Raw genomic sequence first — 17795 nt, 5'->3', positions numbered from 1 at the left:
CCGAGGGCCCGTTATAAATCTTAAGATTTAGCTAACTAAAGTCCTTCAAATAGACAAACAATCTTTGTCCCAACTACGGGAAAATAGGGGAGACCTATTTTTTAACGAGCGGCGTCTCCCACTAGCAACTATCCCTCGAGAGCGGCTAGCATCTTTTTCTAACCACCGATATGGAGATTGACCAATTAGCAGCAACGTGAATTTCCCTTACTTTCTGAACGAAGGCTTTTCTCGACGAATCCGATGATCTCGTGCCCTTAGACACACCCCAATATAGTTTTCCTCTGTGGCATCATCGGAACGGGAAATTCTTTCTCTCTCGCGATCTTGTAACGTCAATTCACATCAGAGACCAGGCCACACACTACGGACAGGATGGCACCCAGATGTCTGCATATCCTTGGCGCGCACCCTCAATAGTCTTAAGTGCCCACCAGGGGCCTTGGCATTTTCATAGTTAAGGTCCTTCGGACCAAGCGAGTATTTCCTGTCTTAGATTTCCCTTTACGTTTATTGTCTACCACGTGTTAGCTTAGAAAGTTGGTTTTCTCCACATCTGGTATGTTCCGTTGGCAACTTTCTCGCGAGGGCGGCTAAAACCCTTCCTGGTCCACCAACCGTCTTATTATCCAATCGGAGACGGTGTCTACTGCCCTCGCTTCCTTAACCAAAATTGTCATCAACAAATCCGATAGTCCCGTGTCCTTAGACACACCGACCCCTAGCTTTCCTCAGACACAGTATCGTCAGTAAAACTTCACTTATTCTGTATCCTTAGAATAGTCAACATATCTATATCGGTCTCTACCCTTATAAGTCGCGTACTTAATGTATTGTTGTAACTAAGTCTTACATAACATGGTTGGAGTGAATTGTGATTTATGCTAATTCAGTGCGTGTTACATTGTGATTGGTGAATTCACAATAAAGGTTGATTAAAACAAAGTTAATTGTTGTGTTACGACTCAACTATATTTTATTTTCACCAACCAACCCTAAAAATTACGTGACAATCTCATCGACGAAAAGAGTAACCCTTTACAACCAGTGAATATTACGCGTCCGACTTAGATTTTGTGAGTATGTTCATCTATCATCCCGTCGACCGCGGATTCGTTATTGAACCTAGGATCATTGTCATTAGTTTCTCGAGTATCTAATTACTACGGTTACTTGTCCGGTTCTATGATAATCGTATTTGCACTAGCCAATGTCTTCTCTATTGCATAACGACAACGTGTAATCTAAACGAAAATTCGTTTTACGCCCCTAACCATAATTCTAATGTAAACCCGACATATATTATAACGTTTCGAATATAATAAACATAAATATGAATATGATTTGTTTACAGATTTGTGAGGATTTTGTTTATTGTTATTTTCACTTTAATATTTCATTGGACTTAAACCGGATATCCGGTGTACGTACTCTATTACGTGCTCATTGTCCGCAAGTGTGATATACGGTCTTTCTATTTATAGGTCGCTGCACTGCTTGATATTTGTCACAATGAAAGTACGTAACCAATGTAAATTTCAAAACCTAACAAATATTACGAACTGTTTCCATGCAAATTTGTCTATTGAAATGTTATGAATAATTTTAGATATATCTAATTTATGAAACATTCGTTTATCTGTATGCTTAACCAGTATTAAAATATAACACATTTTATTTAACTTTGTCATTATGAAGAACATAAAGCAGGTCATATGTAAAAGAGAAATAATTAATTTTTCTTCATATAGAGCATTAAGATTTACAATTTTCATTATTATAAAATGGAAATAAGCATAACCTCATTAAAATGTCTTAGACGTTTAACCTATATTTCACTGTACAAGTATAAACAGCCGACCTTTGTGAATATATTTTATGGTTATTATCAAGCAAAAAATACTTTATAAATATAAGTCAGTTGAAGCCTTACTACAAGGTGATATATCTACTATTGTTTTATACCATAATAATTACGAGTTTCTTACAATTCCCCTTGTAATTTGAATTTTTGTTCTAACTTTTTAATAAAGCTTTATGCAGCTATGTATATAGAACATTTTTTATTTGATTATGTACGTTGAATAAACTGACAAAGGCTGTTAAATCTTTGCATATTCTGTATGATATTTATGTGTTTTCTAGTTGAATGTATCATATCCTGCAACAGGATGTCAGAAACTGTTTGAAATCTCCGATGAGCATAAGCTGAGAATTTTTTATGAAAAGCGTATGGGCGCAGAAGTAGAGGCTGATGCTCTCGGTAACGAATGGAAAGGATATGTCGTTCGTATCTCGGGCGGCAATGATAAACAAGGATTTCCTATGAAACAGGGTGTTCTGACTAACGGTAACACAAGCATTTTATATTTTAATTTCATTTGTAACAGCTTTATGTGTTTATGAATTTTATAGATTTGATACAATGCATTGATTTTAATTTTTTAAAAATTCCTGTATCTAGGGCGCGTACGTTTACTGCTCTCAAAAGGACATTCATGCTATAGACCTAGACGTGATGGTGAGCGTAAACGTAAATCTGTTCGTGGATGCATTGTCGATTCCAACCTGTCAGTACTTGCTCTCGTCATTGTCAAAAAAGGAGAAAAGGTATTAATTTGTCTGTACTTTCTATCTATTATCCATGTTTCAGAGCGTGTATTAGAATTGACTTATTATCGATTATTAAACGAGGAAAATTAAATATCGTCTCTTGATTTGATAAACTGTGTTATGTAATTTGCACTTTTTCTCAATGTACAGCGAAGCATTTAATGTATAAGTTGATTAAATTGTTACAGGATATCCCGGATTTAACTGACAAGGAAGTACCGCGGCGTTTAGGACCCAAGAGGGCAAGCAAAATTCGCAAGCTATTTAATTTATCCAAGGAAGATGATGTCCGTCGATTCGTTGTGAAACGACCAATTCAAAAAGAGGGCAAACCACAGCGGTCGAAAGCTCCTAAAATTCAACGTCTTATTACCCCACTTACACTCCAGGTTTGTACATATATGTATCTGTACTATATTAGTGGTTTGTTTCGGTTAAAACTTTTCCACAAGTATGGGGTTTATAATAAAATAAAAATATCTTTATATAGAGAAAGAGGCATAGACTGGCTCTAAAGAGGAGGCGTTGCTTGGCCCGCAAGCAACAAGCAGCAGAATATGCGAAGCTGTTAGCACAACGGCAAAAGGAAGCTAAGAATAGGCGTCAAGAAGAACTAAAACGAAGACGTAGCGCTTCTATGCGAGATTCCAAATCATCCAATCAGTCTGCACCTACCATTCAGAAGTAAAAGAGTGCAATGATACAGCCTAATACAATATGAAACTAATAAATTGTGTATAAATATGTTGTAATATTTTGTTGGCCTCACTCATATGTTCCATACTCGTAATGTTCATTTATTCACTATTATATTCATTTAAATTTATACAGCATATACGTAAGATAGAGGCTTATCATTTTAATTAATTAGTAATTTTTAAAGATTCTGAAATGATTTAAGCCTAATTATAATGTTTAGCAACATCAACAGTTACTTTAATATTATTCTTAATTTAAGACGAGTATCGAATTTAATTTCTTAACATTATACTAAAGTTTAGATCTAGCAGATTCTAAGTTTATTAAATGCGATAGAATTTTTTACCCCATGTTTACAGCAAAGTAATCTTGTTTGATACTTCTTGTTTTAATTTTACATACATTTTTTATATAAAGACATCACAATATATTCCATATTCTATTTGATATTCTGTAATGAATCTAACTCTTCCATTTCAAATAATATATACGGAGATACATATGTAGATTGTAGATTAAGTATGTTTAATCTGTATATTGCAGCTGTAGCAGTCAAATAATATTTACGTTTACTGTCTCATCTCGTTGGATAGACACTATATATATAAGCATAATCTACATAACCTCATTATTTGTACACTAAGTAACAATTTTGTTGACGTTATCGTTGATTGATCAATGAAAAGTCCAGTATGAGTTTAATTTTAAATTTTCTTATTTACTCGTAAATATTGTTAACGATATAATTTAAAATTTTAATAAAGTACAAAATAATGATTTAATCATTATATTATAACTATATGTATGACCAAATCATATGTATGAATAGAACCGAAAATAATACGTTAATAAAGACAACTTATTATATTTGAATATCTATTTGCGCACTTTTGGTGCTTAAATAACGACTATATCATTTCATTATGAAGATAAACAAATTTATTTATGATGTATGGTCACTTCATAGAAATTGTAAAATTAACCAAATACGCATAAGGTAAGTATTATACCCCTTTTTCAAATATTCTGTACTTTTTATGTTTAAAATTCTAAATATTTTAAATAAAGGGATAAAATATTGTTTGAAACTGATATTAATCATGTGTTTGGTTTGTAGGCAACATTTATATTATTTTAATAGATTTTATTCTACAAACTCAGAAGTTACCAAAGAATATGATTTACCAATAGAAAATATTAGAAACTTTAGCATTGTGGCACATGTTGATCATGGCAAAAGCACACTTGCTGATAGACTTTTGGAAATAACAGGTGCAGTGAAAATTAACTCTGGTGAACAAATATTAGATAAACTACAAGTTGAGAAAGAACGTGGAATCACAGTTAAAGCACAAACAGCCTCACTTAATTATACATATAAAGGAATTAAATATCTTCTTAATTTAATAGATACACCTGGTCATGTTGATTTCTCTGCTGAAGTACATCGTTCATTAGCTCCTTGCCAAGGAGTAGTTCTGGTAGTAGATGCTAATGATGGTGTACAAGCACAAACTGTGGCTAACTTTCACTTAGCTATGAAAAATAATCTAGTTATAATACCAGTAATTAATAAAATAGATTTAAAATTTGCCAAACCTGAGAGAGTTATAAATCAATTAGAAACATTATTTGATATAACAGAGTCGGATGTTTTAAAAATATCTGCTAAATTAGGTACTGGAGTGCTTAAAGTCTTAGATGCCATAGTAGAAAGAATCCCACCACCTGATGTATGTAGAGACAAACCTTTCAGAGCTTTGATATTTGACAGTTGGTATGATAAATATAAAGGAACAATTTTATTGATATATATTAAGGAAGGATCTTTATCCCTTAAACTACATATTGTTTCAATGTATACTAAGAAGTCGTACGAAGTTAAAAATATGTCACTATTGAGACCTTCTGAAGAAAATGTAAATAAATTGTAAATATGAATTTTATGAAAATATTACATTATTAATTATATAATAATATAACATAATATAATAACATAATAGTATATTTTAGGTTCGCAGGTCAAATAGGATGTATTTCATGCAACATGAGGTCTTCCAAGGAAATGATTATTGGAGATACATTACATTTAAAAGATCATGTTGCTGAACCTTTATTAGGATTTAAAACTCCAAAACCAATGGTTTTTTCAGGCGTCTATCCAATTGAAAAATCGCAATTTGAAGTTATGAGAACTGCTATTGAAAAATTAACATTGAATGATAGTAGCGTTACTATTGAAATGGAAACTAGGTATTTTTTTCTAATATTTTCTAAGCCTATTAAATCAGTTAAATAAAATGGAAGACATACAGGTACAAAATAATAGACATATTTTATATCTACTTACTTTATCTAAGCACTTTATATCTTCTTTTTTTTAGTGTAGCTCTTGGACATGGTTGGAGACTTGGATTTTTAGGTTTACTACATATGGAAGTATTTATGCAACGACTTGAGCAAGAATATGGTACATGTTCAATTGTGACAACACCTAGCGTTACATATAAAGCAAAAATTTTTGGCAAAAAGAATATTAAAGAATACAAAACTGATATGATTTCGTTCAATAATCCTGCAAAGTTTCCTGATCCTAACATTGTAGAAGAATTATATGAACCTATGGTGTTAGGATCTATTATAGCACCAAGTATATTTAATATATTATTAATTAAATTTTACATATAGTATAGTTAATTAAAAAAAAATACTTATAACTTATAATTTTGATACTAGCTGAATATGTGGGTGCTGTTTTAAGTTTATGCTTTGAAAGACGTGGAGTGCAACAAACAGCAAAAGATATTGGTCATAATAGAACACTGTTTCAATTTTTATTGCCACTGAACGAAATTATTGTTGACTTCCATGATACATTAAAACAAGCAACTTCGGGGTATGGTACTTTTGATTATGAAGACCATAATTATCAGCCTACAGATATTTTAAAGGTAATTATAGTTTTTTTAATATTATAAATGCAATAATTTTGTATTGAAATATTTTATAGTTTACTTCACTACATTAATAACTGCTTGTTATAGTTAAATATTGCTCTAAATGGTAATGTAGTAGAAGAACTCAGTACTATTGTACATATTAGCAAGGCTCGTACAACAGGTAGACAAATATGTGAAAGATTGCTAGATATTCTTCCACGTCAATTGTTTGAAATAGTAATTCAAGCAATAGTAAGTGGAAAAGTAATTGCAAGAGAAACTTTAAAACCATACAAGAAAGATGTAACTGCGAAACTGGTAAATAATTTTTTTATATCATACATTGTATATTGTTATATATTTTTGTTATTAATCTTTTTTATTTCAGTACGGTGGTGATATCACTAGAAGAATGAAATTATTGGCTCAACAAGCACAAGGGAAGAAGAAAATGAAGATGATTGGAAAAATATCTATACCACGAGAAACATTCATAGATCTTTTTAAGAAATAGTATAAATATAAAAATTATTATCATTTTATCTTTTATATTTAATGTAACTATAGATATATATCATGTTAAAATAAATTATTAAATATATTTTCATGTTACGTTCTATTTAGTTGCCGCGTCTGGTAGCGTTAACTGACGTTTAATGCAACTAGCAATAAGCTCCACTTTCGGCTAACGTGCTATGTGCGGGAATACTGGCACGGGAGAGGATTAAAGTTGTTCGAAAGTAAATTAACAATATGTAATGATTACTAATTCTTCGACAGACAAAATGATAACTAACTCTTCGTAATTATATTTATTACTAATCATTCGGTTGACGAACGGTAATTAATTATTTGTATTCGATAGACGAAGGGTAATTAATATATTGACTTCTCTGAGTCGCTACATTTATTTATATCTGTCGGTGATGAAAAAACGTCGGGGTCTTTCTTTTGAAAATGTTTGGGAAGATCCCCAACGTTTGTTCAACTGCCAACTTTGTTTACAATTTAAATTGTCTTAATATCGTTATAAAAACATAATTAGGTAAATATAAAAACATAGATTGGTTTCCGCAAGATATAGCTTTTAACGGCTTTAACTGCCTTTCACTTCAAATACTGTAAACACGGTTCCAAATAAACGTTTTAAATTACCTTGATTTGAAAGAAATTACCAATTTTACTTTCGCGCTACGGGTCGCGCGGGACGTGACATTTCATATAACTAATTTCTTGCTATCTATAAATATAAAACAGTTTTTAAGATTTATTTAATAATTTTAATATTTTGACAATGTTTACACTAGTAGAAAAATTTATGTCCTTTATAAATTTATCAAAAAATCAAATTATAGTACAAATATATCATTGATTTACAGAATTAGGTGAAGGATCTGACAATTGATGTGCGCTATTTGAAGATACAGTATTTACAGAGCTTACATTTTCTTGCTTAAAAGTTGAGTTAGTGTTAAGATTAATATTAATTATAGACGTAGATGCTGGATCCTGCATATCTAATTGACTTTGAGCAATATCTTGCAAAGCAGCTTGAATCCTTTGCAAAAGTGCTTCTCCTTGTTTTACAACTTCCTCTAGTTGTTCGCCAGCTTCTTGGTTTTCTTGTTCAAGACGGCTAAGGCTTGCAACTTGTAGTTCTTGTGATGACTCTTCACTCGGTAAACTTTCTATCAAGGTATCAATATCTTTTGCACATCTTGCTATAAGCGTTGCAAACAAGGCTGCATAATCTAAAATATAAGTATAATTCATATATAAGCTGCCAATATGAAATTTAATGAAATAAATTATACATAAAAGTACCTTCTTGAGGTTGATGCGGTTGAGGTGTTCCAACACGATCAAAACCAGGAAATTTACTAGGTGTTGAATATTGTTGTAAAATACCTACGCTGTTACAAAAATGTTCTGCCTGCTGGAATAACATAAAAATTAGATTGTTACATATTATATTTATTTACACAATTTACACAATCAATTACCTGGTTTATAGTATCTTGCAACTGTGTTAAACGATCTGCCATATTTTAAAAATATAACCCTTAAAATTATATTATTCCTATAATATGATCAATAATGGTATTCTACGTATAACATCACTGTAATCAACTATAATATTCAATTTTTTACTAAGAAATGCGATTGTGAAGTTCCTCACTCTAAGAAATTAACTTTCATGCTGCGTTCAATTCCAATCTTAAAATTTGATTGTTAGGTCTTGAATGTTGGCGAACATGTCATTAAAGAGAGATATTTCGAGTTCTGGGGATAGTTTGTGTACGAGATATCTTGAGTTTTCGATATGAAAAACATATTCACAACTTAATTAATAAATTTTATTCCTTGTAATGAATGTTAGAAAAACAAAAATGACGGTCTTTAGGAAATGCTTAAGTATTACAAATAAATTTACATTTATAAGAAAAACCTCAAAGAGGAAGAAATAGAAAATTATAAAAGTAAATATTAATAAAATAGTTACTCTGACTGATATTCCGTTTTTGAGGTAAAGACATTAAAATATGTATGTAATTATATATTATTAATATTAAAATATTCTGATTAATAAAATTGTTGATATGTGTTGTTATGAATTAAGTCACTTAAATTGTATTATTTTTGATATAGCATTATTATATAATTTTTTAGATGTTTATAACGCATTTAAGTATATAATTCTTTTTTAAATATAAAGTATCGAAACATTTTGTTAAAAACAAAACAGAACATTACAAAAAACTTTTGTCAATTTTATATATATATATCGTTTTTATATTTTAATTAATTATGTGTCATTTAAATGCTTCTTTAAAAATATCCTTTATTAGAAACAGAAGTTATGAATATGAAAGAAACACATAAAGACGATATAATAGTTCCTAGTTCTCGGTTCCTACTTACTGGAATGTTGCTGATATCATTACTCTCAAATGACATAAAAAGTCCCTAAACTTAATATATATTCGTACATATATATATATATACATATATACATATATATATATATATATATCGACATATACATATTTTATTTATAAGAAACGTAAATATATAAAAATTATTAAAAAGCATTATATTTATAACTCGATTAAACTGACTTTGTTAAAAAGAACGGAAATTTTTTTCATTGTCAGTTGACACGAGCGCTTTTAAAAATTCTTATTTTATTTTTAACAGAAACATAATAGGAATAAAACCTTAAGTTATGTATATACAAAAACAATCGTAAATTATAAATATTTTATAACGTTCTTGAAATTCATTTTAGGTACTTAATGCAATTATCGTAATTATGAGGAGGATGTTAAAAAAGAGGAGTTTCATATTAACATAATTTAGCATTTTTCCATTGCATTTTATAAAATGTTTACATGGGGAAATATTTACAAAAATATGAGTAGGGTATGATGAAATGTAGAAGACAGGAAAAGGGATGAACAATATAGTTTTATGAACGATTCAATTGAGAGTACCCCGACATTGAGGAGCTCCACATAGGCAAGGGATTTTATCATCTTCCAATGGAAATTTATAGTCGTACGTGATTTCCTCGTTAACTCCTATCGGCTGTTTACTATAGATTACAATTTTCTTTTGGCTTTCGATCGTAATTACTTTTGCATAACAATTCGGCTGAAACATAAAAGAAAATTAATAGTACGATCTATATCGTTATAAAAATTTATTCTATAGGGTGTCTCGATAATCGTGGTACAATTGGTAAGAAAGAAATTCTACGTAAAAAAATTGAATTTATTTGTTTTTTCATAAAGAATCGTCCACTCTGTCGATTTTACCATGATTATTGGAATACTATACACAAACACTAGTACAATACTCACATTGCAACTATGATTAATGAATCGTGCTAAATTTCCGCATTTTGTTGCATCGATAATCGTGTCTAAATCAATACGGAAAAGGTAGGAGCTACCGATACCGGTAGCTTCGTACTGAGACTCTCGTAAATCAGCAACAACTGGCCTGATCATTTGTCCAACATATTCAATAACCATTTCATCAGCAGCGATTGGCTCCATAGCAAATAGACCCCAGTCATGTATACCAGATTTAGCAAATTTCAATTGTTTTTTCCTAAACTGTAAAATGAAATAAACGTATTTGATATCAATTAACTTCACAGTAGCTGAAAATAATTTAGAGCCAATGATCAAATAAAGCAATTGAAATCTTACTTTCAATTGATTAAATTTAAGAAGATCGCTATCAGTATCGATACCGAAAGCTGTTAATAATCGACGTTGATTACTTCGGGCCTCACGAGACAGAGCTTGCATTTTGCCAGTTAAAGCTTTAGTATTGTTCTTTGGACCATTCATTATTCCATCACTACCAGCATAAGGACCATTACTATCCTCAACGTCGTTACTTCGTTGTATACTTTGCGCATAGTGATGCTATACAAAAATAATTTTATAGTAAGAAAGATATTAATGTAGTGGCTTATAAAAATATTCAAAACTTTTTATGAATATATTACGTATGTTATACAAAGCATTTTGAAATTTCATTAGCTGACTAGATAAGATGTAAAACGAATTTGGAAATATACATATACGGAAGTAAGTTACATTACACTTTGCAAAGATCAACAAAGTATTTGAACAGCCAATTATTTGTTATACTAGTACAGCACAATCAAATAAAATGAAATGTAATGAATTGTAAAAAATGTTTAAGACTCTTTCTTGTGATTTTAATTAGTCTCAAATTTTGCCAATATTATCATGTCTTATTATAGTGTTAATAAAATTTCGAAATGTTTTGTGTAGCATATACATACATAAAAGTTATCTATGTTAAGTATTCAGATATTTTCGTACGCCACTGTATGTTAATTCTTATATTAAAAGATCAGTCACACATACCTTATGTTTAGCTTTTTCTCGTACATCAACCTTATAATATCCTTCTGTTCTTGCACTTCCACTCGTATGTAATCTAAGTTCATCTCTCTTTCTGCGTTTTGCAGGACTTGGAATATCAGTTGGAGGATGGTCAACCCAATGCGTGTCATTTAACCAATAACCTTGACTATCATCGGCCAATAAAGCCTCGTAACTTTGTCTTAAATATTCTACATCCTCTGCATCTATTCCTCTGGTTAAAAATTCATACAAAATAGCCATCTCCGACATAAGATCGCGTTCTTTGTATGTAACAAGTGGCTCCTCAACTTTCTTTGGATATTTCTCATAAACATATTCATTTTCAATATTCTCTTTCTCTCCTTCATGATTTTGATGAGCATGTATCTTCGTGTATTTATTGTATTTTCGTTTCTCTACTTTGTGTATCTTGTCTTTACTCTTCGATAATTTCATAATCTTTGAGGATTTAAGTTTCACTGGTTTCATTGGTGTCGAAGGTGTACGAATTACGGACTTCGTAATTTCTGATTGTGTTGGTGGTAATGAATACGAATGCTCCATAAACACTTGTGAAGCTTGAGAATTTTTAGGACTCTGTTGACCATTAAGTCGGAGGTCAGCTTCAGCTTGATACCTAATTAATTGAAAACAATACAACATTATATTTTACATTAGTTTATGTAGTATAAAACAATACTTTTAGGGAATATATTTTTATTTTGATCAAGTTTAGATTTATAGTAAGTAATTTTACGCACCTTAATCTTCTAATTTCTAAGCTTTCTTCCTCTGAATCGGTGGTAGGTATTTCACTAAACATTTCGATCTTTTCTGATTCTTTTAATATAGGTTCGTCGTTAATGTACTTAGCAGACATAGTTTGAAGAGCTCTAATAATATTTGGTTGTACAGGTCCCGGACTTCTATGCCTTATAATATTATCTTGGCCAGCTAATGTTATCAAAGCTTCTGCTGCAGAATTTTCCATTTTTTGTATATCACATGGTTCTTGTTTACCTGGTGTTACTAAAGTACTCTTTACTTTTCTTTGTATCTCATCTTCCACATTCTTTGTTTCCATCTCTTCATGCACTGTTCGAACCTTTTCAAGATAATCCTCATTGACAGATATTTCATTTGTCTTCTCAATGTCATCTTTATCACTTTCATATTTCAATGGAGATGATACAGGGCTAGCTTCATTATCACACTGTGGGAATTCATTCGAATTTACATCTTTTATTTCAATATTAGGTACTGGTGTCTCTCTACCAGTAGGGGTTGGACAATCTAATGATCTCTGAATTGCGAGTTCCATTAGAATATCAGGATCTTCACTGTTACAGGCCAGTGGACGATGATCTGACAAACGACTGTCTGTATCTTGCTAAAAATAATAATTATTTCTATGAAAAGATATGAAAAAGTATCACACATGAATATTTAGGAAAATAGTTACAAGTTATTTAGTTATTATATATTTTACATAATTATACAATTTTACAGCTACAAGAAAATAGTTATTTGTACTTTTAATAAATTATATACCTCATCTTCAAAGTTTCCAGAACATACTTCTTCATCGGAACTATCACTCGAACTACTGGAAGATTCACTGCAACTCATTTCTTCACTACTACTCTCACTCGACGAGGATGACGAGGAAGATGACGAAGAAACGCTTGGAAGAGAAGTAACTGGCCTTTTAACTTTTTGTACTGATGCTAGGTCAAGATCGCTATCGCTTCCTATAAGTTCTGTGTCACCATGATCAGACTGACGACTATCTTCGTCCTGTGGTAATGGGCTTGGAGCTTTGATTTTGCGCTAATAGTATAAATTTTAAGTAATATGTTAAATAAAATGTATTATTACTTTAAATAAGTACTTTATCATTATTTTATATATTATTAAATATTTACTATACATAATGTCACTAAAGATAAACTTTCATATAATGAAAATAAATACCCTGAAAGAAGGCATCTTTGGCATGCTGGCTCTAATGCCCAGACCAAATCCATCGTAATTAAATCCAAGTGGAGTTCCTTGTTCTAAAAGTAATGATAATCCTTGAGGTTTCTGTCCTTCTTCCTTATTACTGTTATTAATAATGGTGTTCTCGCCTCCTTGATTTTGAATTTTCTCTGATTTCTTTTCGTCCCACCATACTTCGAACAGTTTGAACGCAGTATTTTCAATCATCTTTTTGTTAAAATCCCTTTTTAGAATTTGTTTTAATTCATTTACAACTCTGTTTAATACACCATTAATAGTAGGACCCTAAATGTTCAGAAATTAGGTTATAATCAAATAATATTCAAACTGGTCAAAATTGATATTATATCATATTTGCACTTAAGAAATATATATGTACTTGTGGATTATCTTTCGTAATATTATGATTTGCCATAGCATGAAGTCTCGATTGAAAAGATGGATAATAATTAGCTCCTTGATGATTCCCTACTGTGCCAGAAAATGATGTAGTATTTGGTTGATAATGACTTTGTAAATATGTTGTTCCATAAGGGTACGGATATTGTGCTGGTCTTGGCCAATGGTACATATCACTAGTAGAATAATGAGTTAAATGTCCAGGATAGCCAGCTCCTGGATATAACTGACTTGTAGGTTCTGTTTGAGCTATAACCTGTATATTTAAATAATAAGATACATGAATAAATATTTATATTCACTATTTAATACTCATAGTGTTAAATATTACCTCTTCAATTTTTTCATCCCCTGAACTTAATGGACTTAATGACATTCTATCATCATCTGGTGGAGGTGGAGGTGGCGGCTCTTTTGGTGGTTCTGGTTCGATTTCATCTGGTGCAGGACTATAACTTCCCAGTAATGCTTCATCTTCGCTCGAACTTATAACGCTACCTAAATCTTCATCAACAGAAATTTGATTGATGCTATTTTCATGTACTTTCCATCGTTCTTTATTCCTTTCTCTCATTTTTTCAAAACATGATTTGTATGTTTCATGAGAGAGAAAAGGGCTTGGTGGTTCTGAGAGCATCTCATTATCTGCAGTGATAGACTTTTTTTCATCCTCAGAATCGCTACCAAACTGTAGGAAAGGTGGTGCCATTCCTCCTGCTTTGTCTTTCAATAACATAGCGATTCTAGTATCCAAATCTAATGTTTTACGAGTCTCTATTGGTGAATCTCGTGATGAATTTTTTGTTACATTTTGATTTTCTTTCTCTTTCTTAGGTGTATGATGTACCTTTACATTAGAAGCCTTAGAAACTGAAACTGGATTAGAATTAGAATTATCTAAATTTGTCCCATGTTGAACAGGCCACATAGAAGATGATGCATAACTTGCCGTCCCTGTATTATTTCCCCACCATATACCCGAATTTTGCTGCATTGAAAGATTTTGCGATACATTTTGTGGTATATTTGCTAAATAATTATTTGGAGGTTGATGATGATAACTACTATAATAAAAATCATAATTTGTAGCTGGAGTAGAATTTTGAGAATAATTACTAGAATAATTTAATTCACTAGGCGCAGTACCATATCCTAAATCACTTCCTGCACTGCCACTAGGAGTAGGATAATCTCTATATTTGTTGTATCTTGAATTTTCTATATACAGATCTCTTGATTTTTCTATATTGGATATCTTTTTATTACTTCTGAAATCATCTCTTTCTTCACTAATAATTTTTTCAATTGGAGTTTGCTTCCCTTGATCATTTTCACACTTTATTTCTTTCTCAATTTTCTTTTCTGGTTTTTTTTCCATAGTTAATTCATCATAGATCTTTTTACACTCCTCCCCAAATGCATCAAGAAATACTTTTAAAACTTTACCCATCACAGACGTGTTATTTAATTTTTCTACACAAGCTTTTGCAGCTTTCGTAGTTTCAAACACCACTCTCGCAATTCCAAGATGCTTGTTAGTTACAGGATGATAATAAACAATAAGTTCTTCTACAGCTCCAAATTTTTGAACCATATCTGATAAAAAAGTTTTATCAATATTATCATTTAAATGACAGAACGTTACTTCCAGCGGAGGAGGTTCACCGCAGTAATTAGAGTCAATCTTAAATCTAGGTACAGGTAAGTCAAGTTGTTCTAAACGTGTCCAAATTCTTGTTAACTGAGATCTAGGGTCCCGGGGTTGAACTTCAGGATAGGTTGGATCTCCTGGAACCATGCCATCGTATCTATATAACTTTGTTGCACCCTTTACTAAGAATGGATCAACTAATAACTTATAATTCCTTGGTTTCTGTGGTGTTTGAACCATAGATGTATCTTTTTGCAAATGCAGCGTATGGGTATGGCTATGTTTTGATGATTGACTGGAGTTTTGAGATACATTTTGTAAATTTCCATGTGAGTGACGATGACGATGCGAATGTGCATGTGAATGTCCGTGTCCATGTCCATGTCTCTCCATTCCGTTCATTGCCTCCAAGCATTATCCACTCATATAAATTGCTGCAAATAAAAGTTATTGATAAAAGTTGTATTACATAAAAAGCACATTATATATATCAAAGTTTCCAATATAAAATATATAAGCTTTCTTGAATTGTTTATAAATATGTAATGTAATATAATGGAGTACAAAAATGCATATGTATAGTAATTAAATACACAAAATAGTGAATCTTAAGTAATTTAATTAAATACATAAGTAATTATAATTTGACATTATACATACAGAATATTAACATAAAATGTTATATTATTACATATAAGTTTAAAAATCATATTATTAATTAAAGATTGAAAACTAATATATTTTTTAATATATAAAATTGTGAAACTATTAAACACTTAAAAAATTAAAATTACAAATAAACAAAAAATTAAACAAAATTAGATACACAGTCATCATTCTTAAAATAAAATATATGAATTTAAGTTAATACAAATAATATTACCTATTAATATGAAAATTAACGTATATTAAAAAAATTTACTCTTACTTTTAACTTACGTCCAGATTGTTTTTGTTTGTCAGGTAAATTGCTTTGCTAGTTAATGCAAGAAATTCATGTTTCAATAAAACATAACCTTAAACATTTCGAAGTTTTTAGGTTGGAGTTTAGTGCGAAGAAACAATATGACAATCATTTCGTAAAAAGAATTCTTTCTATCATGTCCTTCAAATTGATTTTCTTGTATAAATTTCGATCGAGTCAAGACTTTTTTGTGGAAAAACACAGCCCTTAAATTTTACAGAGGTATGTTCCGGTTTTTTCAAAAACTTGTAATTTTTCAACTTGCTCGTATAGTGTCGTATTTACTATATGGACGTGATTTATGCATCGGCCTTGATACTTGTCTTTTCTTTATTCTTCGTTGATTTTTCTTAGTGAAAAATATACGGATTTATTGATACTACCTCTCCGACACACCAGCGCAAAACTACCTCAATGTTTGACTGTTAAGCACAACGCACTGCGCCCTGATTTTCCTAAATTTTCACAACTAACAATCAGTACTACGAACAACGGTATGCAAATTACCTAATTCAGTGAAACTTATTCCACTTGAACATAATCTTTAGGATGCATTTATGGTTATTCAACGAAATCATAGCTTTAACAAAACTACGCGAACAGAGATTCAGATGACGCCATCCTTGTTATAAAGAACATGACGGTTCTTTTAATCATTTTACTAAACAATTCATATTAACATTTTCTACGAGAATAGATATTTTTGTGTTATCCGTGAAATAACGTTTCTAACATTCCTCGATGAAAATTGTTACGTTAAAGTATCCAAAATGAAAGTCCAAAGTAAACGGATAACGGAGCCAAAATATTCAACATTTTTTTTCGTTTCCTACTCTGTCTTGATTCACAAATTTTCGTATAGTTGAAAAGATAGTCGAAAATCTCGCCTACCGCTGGCATTCTGTATATTTACCAATAATTTGCAAAGGTAATTAAATGCTTAACGACAGTATTGCAAAATAATTGCTGAAAATCTTCTTCCCATACAATGTGTAGTATTTAATCCACGTATTGGTCAACCTTGATCTAAGAGAATTTTCTGGTTTCCTATTAGCAAATCAACTTTCTGCTTTTAAAGAAAATTGCGCATTATAATGCGCACACGAATATACATATACATATGAATGCTTTACTTCATACAAACTCAATTTTTTAATATAACATATTTTCTTCACTGATATAAACTTAAAAATAAAAGGACTTAATATCATAAAATAAATATATTAATAAGCAAATTACAAATGTGCTTATCTTTATATTCATTATTGCAATATATAGGGTGTCCCAGTAATCATAGTACAATCGGCAAGGGGACGATCCTATGTAAAAAAGCAAGTTGAAAATGTAGAATAAAATTTTTTCATATGCCGCTTCTTTTTCAAAAAGATCTAATTTGAAAATTTGTTAAGTATGCTTGAATTTGACCAATTCTAAATTGGATAAGAGTGTATAATTGATAAGAGATTGTTTTGCACGTGGAAATAAATCGAAAATGTAAAATCAAATATTTTTTTGTGCGACGCTTTGCTTGTGAGGAAATGAAATTTGAAAATTTATCAAATATGCGCACAAAAAAATTTTACTCTACGTTTTTTAATTTTTTACACATAGAATCGATT

At 30.7% G+C, this 17795-nt stretch overlaps 4 protein-coding genes across 8 annotated transcripts; 2 read left to right on the top strand and 2 right to left on the bottom strand.

Moving 5' to 3' along the window:
• Positions 1-1380: 1380 nt before the first annotated feature.
• Positions 1381-3357, top strand: LOC117160909 (small ribosomal subunit protein eS6-like). Of its 2 annotated transcripts, none has more exons than XM_033341994.2 (5): positions 1381-1518; positions 2146-2350; positions 2465-2610; positions 2802-3002; positions 3104-3357. In XM_033341994.2, the coding sequence occupies exons 1-5, from the start codon at positions 1513-1515 to the stop codon at positions 3299-3301; spliced, it is 756 nt and encodes a 251-aa protein (XP_033197885.1). In that variant the 5' UTR covers positions 1381-1512; the 3' UTR covers positions 3302-3357. The 2 variants fall into 2 exon arrangements, with proteins under 2 accessions (XP_033197885.1, XP_076473855.1); XM_076617740.1 differs by lacking the exon at positions 1381-1518 and adding an exon at positions 1921-1939.
• A 425-nt stretch (positions 3358-3782) lies between these two features.
• waw (Translation factor waclaw) lies at positions 3783-6852 on the top strand. Its single transcript, XM_033341992.2, has 7 exons — positions 3783-4309; positions 4430-5242; positions 5326-5565; positions 5697-5962; positions 6049-6263; positions 6357-6569; positions 6640-6852. Exons 1-7 carry the CDS (start codon positions 4236-4238, stop codon positions 6763-6765), a joined length of 1947 nt encoding a protein of 648 aa, XP_033197883.1. The 5' UTR covers positions 3783-4235; the 3' UTR covers positions 6766-6852.
• Positions 6853-7140: 288 nt separating this feature from the next.
• MED21 (mediator complex subunit 21) lies at positions 7141-8575 on the bottom strand. Of its 2 annotated transcripts, none has more exons than XM_033341996.2 (3): positions 8255-8575; positions 8076-8184; positions 7141-8002 (listed from the first exon to the last, which is right to left on the bottom strand). In XM_033341996.2, the coding sequence occupies exons 1-3, from the start codon at positions 8294-8296 to the stop codon at positions 7617-7619; spliced, it is 537 nt and encodes a 178-aa protein (XP_033197887.1). In that variant the 5' UTR covers positions 8297-8575; the 3' UTR covers positions 7141-7616. The 2 variants fall into 2 exon arrangements, with proteins under 2 accessions (XP_033197887.1, XP_033197886.1); XM_033341995.2 differs by having other exon boundaries at positions 8076-8187; positions 8255-8568.
• Positions 8576-9590: 1015 nt separating this feature from the next.
• Positions 9591-17170, bottom strand: Set1 (SET domain containing 1). 3 transcript variants are annotated; one of them, XM_033342174.2, is made up of 10 exons: positions 16141-17170; positions 13893-15646; positions 13542-13817; positions 13136-13447; positions 12713-12991; positions 11923-12551; positions 11162-11798; positions 10469-10690; positions 10115-10372; positions 9591-9905 (listed from the first exon to the last, which is right to left on the bottom strand). In XM_033342174.2, exons 2-10 carry the CDS (start codon positions 15612-15614, stop codon positions 9732-9734), a joined length of 4509 nt encoding a protein of 1502 aa, XP_033198065.1. In that variant the 5' UTR covers positions 15615-15646; positions 16141-17170; the 3' UTR covers positions 9591-9731. The 3 variants fall into 3 exon arrangements, with proteins under 3 accessions (XP_033198065.1, XP_033198066.1, XP_033198067.1); XM_033342175.2 differs by having other exon boundaries at positions 16152-17170; XM_033342176.2 differs by having other exon boundaries at positions 16684-17170.
• Positions 17171-17795: the final 625 nt, after the last annotated feature.

This window comes from Bombus vancouverensis, chromosome 4 (assembly GCF_051014615.1).
Source record: "Bombus vancouverensis nearcticus chromosome 4, iyBomVanc1_principal, whole genome shotgun sequence".
In the NCBI taxonomy this organism is placed as follows: Eukaryota; Metazoa; Arthropoda; class Insecta; order Hymenoptera; family Apidae; genus Bombus; species Bombus vancouverensis.
This window is presented reverse-complemented; position numbering and strand designations above follow the sequence as displayed.